At 47.3% G+C, this 2,500-nt stretch overlaps 1 protein-coding gene across 1 annotated transcript in view; it reads left to right on the top strand.

Annotated features, from left to right (window-relative positions):
* The first annotated feature begins 113 nt into the window (after window positions 1-113).
* The window catches only part of LOC119583901, a 2,719-nt gene continuing 332 nt past the window's right edge, over window positions 114-2,500 (top strand). The window contains exons 1-4 of the mRNA XM_037932619.1: window positions 114-304; window positions 1,416-1,481; window positions 1,590-1,723; window positions 1,834-2,500. The exon at window positions 1,834-2,500 is cut by the window's right edge and continues 332 nt beyond it. Coding sequence (XP_037788547.1) covers window positions 290-304; window positions 1,416-1,481; window positions 1,590-1,723; window positions 1,834-2,500 — 882 coding nt within the window. The 5' untranslated portion in view covers window positions 114-289. The remainder of the gene's footprint in view (window positions 305-1,415; window positions 1,482-1,589; window positions 1,724-1,833) is intronic.

Here is a 2,500-nt window from a genome sequence, read left to right as displayed (position 1 = left end):
ACCGATCACCGGTTTTTCAATTCCCTGATCTCTATTTTTCAGTCGTTTCTATTCTAAGGACTCAGTCTGCATTTTAGATAAAGTCTGTTTTAATTCATCTTTCGCGGACGAATAGTGCTAATCAATATACGTCACTGATTCAAACGAAGGCGCTCTCTATGGCATCCGTACATTCTTTGGCTAAGGTCGTGATGTTGTGAAAGGTACCCTTCTTGTATATAATGGTAGTTGGAGCTGGTGTGTTACCTCCTGCTTCCCTTCCTTCCTCGCATACAGTCTCTTCCGAACCATGGTCTTCAGACAGGTGAGCGAAGGGAAATTCATACAATCCCGTAAATAAATGAGTATTGCACTGGACAAATCACAGGTAGGAATCATTTTGTGTAACTGCTATTAGTACTCTTTTTCTCGATGGTACTTGGTGTTGTGATTTTTTTTTTTTTTTTTGCCCCCCCCCCCCAAGTTTATTTCGCTGGGTGTTCTGTATGTCGCAGTGAAATCTGAAGTTAATATTATATAAAGATAATGGCGGATACAAGAAGGAATGTGTAATTTGGAAGTAGGTGCAAAAAAAACATTACAGTGCAAAAGTTTCATGGGCGGAAACCAATCAGATCATTCTAAAGTGAACGTGTTTTTGATATCATAGAACGCAACAGGGAGCAAAAATATTTATTTCCGTTTCGTTCTGCTTCCAAACATGACGAATAAAATACATATATATTAATATCAAGTGAACCTAATCTATGTGAATTATTGATTAATCTCCCGATAGTCATTTTCGTTTCTGATCTCATAGTATCTGCGGTATTTTTTCTCAAACAAGATTCGCAGCACGCAATTTCTTTACACACGATCTTTGCTCCTCGTCATGTGTAACAAAAAGAACTTTAATAGTATCAACAACAATAGGGAAAGTTTAGTGCTGTTGATTATCTCTATCTGCCATGAACTGTTTGGGTGGTGTACAGTGGTTTTGTGTGTGCAGTAAAAAAACTACATTAGGACTCTTGATTCCGGACTAGTACAGTGGTAATGTGTTGGCCTCTCATTCGAGGGGTCGGCGGTTCGCGCCCCGCCCAGGCGCGAGAAGTTGCAATTGTCGCCCGGAGGTTACTGCTGTGGCTGGGCACCACGGCGGGTAAGGACTAGGTTCAGCCGAGTCAGCACCAGCCGACACACGTGAGCGAGTCGGCATTAGTCGACACAGGCCGGGCTCCCCTCATGGCATAGCCAGGGCGAGGCTAAGCTTCGCATATCGGACTTATCCTTATCCCACTTGCACCATTGGCCTGGAGACAGTATAACATCTCTCCTAATATTCCTTCGTCAAGAACAGCGATAATTCAAACGCATATAATAAGTATAAGCCTCGTAATCACTGGAACATAAAACCACCCTTTCTCTCCCTTCAGCTTCTGGTCCTTGGCGCCGTTGTGGCAGCCACAACAGCGTCTTCGCAAATCTTCGAGAATCACCCGGTATGTTTCTTTTTCCTCTAACAAGGTAAAGTGCACATGACCTTTATAAAAAAAGTAATGCATAAACCAGGGTCGAAATAATAACCTAGTCATTTTCTTAACTCACAGCCCATGCCACACGAATTCGCATACGGCGTGGAAGCTCCGGAGACAGGCGATGTGAAGGAACATAAGCAGAGTGTGTCTCGCACGGGGAGGACTGACGGCGAATACCGATGGCTTCAACCGAACGGCCTCTACCAGTGAGTTCAAAGCCATATTTCGTTTATTTTGATGTGGATTTGCTGGTATATGTAGGCGTCTCTAACCAAGCGGAATTTGTACGAGTGCTAACCCACGTGCCTCCCTGCAGAGTCGTCAGGTATTACGTGGACGGTGACTCCGGATTCCAAGCTCACGTAAGCGAGGAGCCAGGACCCGGTGTCGGAAACTACTACAGCAATTCCCTGAGTGGGGAGAGTTCCGTGGGCTTCGTTCCTCCCTTGTCCCAAGGCGTTGTTGGTATTCACAACCCCCTTCATCCTGGCATCAGCAACGTGATCACGCCTCCGAGCCACATCTCTTTCACCGGCCCATTACCTAACCCCCTCATCACGGCTCACGGTCAGACCTCCTTGATTCCCCTGACGCCCACACATGTTTCTGTCTCCTCTGATCTGGGAGCAGGCCAACCCTTCTCTTCCTTCTCGAGGCCTGGAAGTTCCTTCTCTTCCTTCTCGAGGCCTGGAAATTCCTTCTCTTCCTTCTCGAGGCCTGGAAATTCCTTTTCCTCCCTCTCTAGGCCTGGAAATTCCTTCTCAACTTTCTCAGTGCCTAGCCAAACCTTCTCCTCCTTCTCGAGGCCTGGTCACTCCCTCTCCTCCTTCTCGGGGCCTGGCCAAACCTTCTCTTCCTTCTCGAGACCCAGCCATTCCTTCTCCTCCGTCCCAAGGCCCAGTCGCGTCTCCCTCTCTCCTACGGCGCTGGATAGCGGCTCCTTCTCCACCACCGTGGCGCCTCACCACACCTCCTTCACCACC

Source organism: Penaeus monodon, chromosome 17 (assembly GCF_015228065.2).
Source record: "Penaeus monodon isolate SGIC_2016 chromosome 17, NSTDA_Pmon_1, whole genome shotgun sequence".
In the NCBI taxonomy this organism is placed as follows: domain Eukaryota; kingdom Metazoa; phylum Arthropoda; class Malacostraca; order Decapoda; family Penaeidae; genus Penaeus; species Penaeus monodon.
This window is presented reverse-complemented; position numbering and strand designations above follow the sequence as displayed.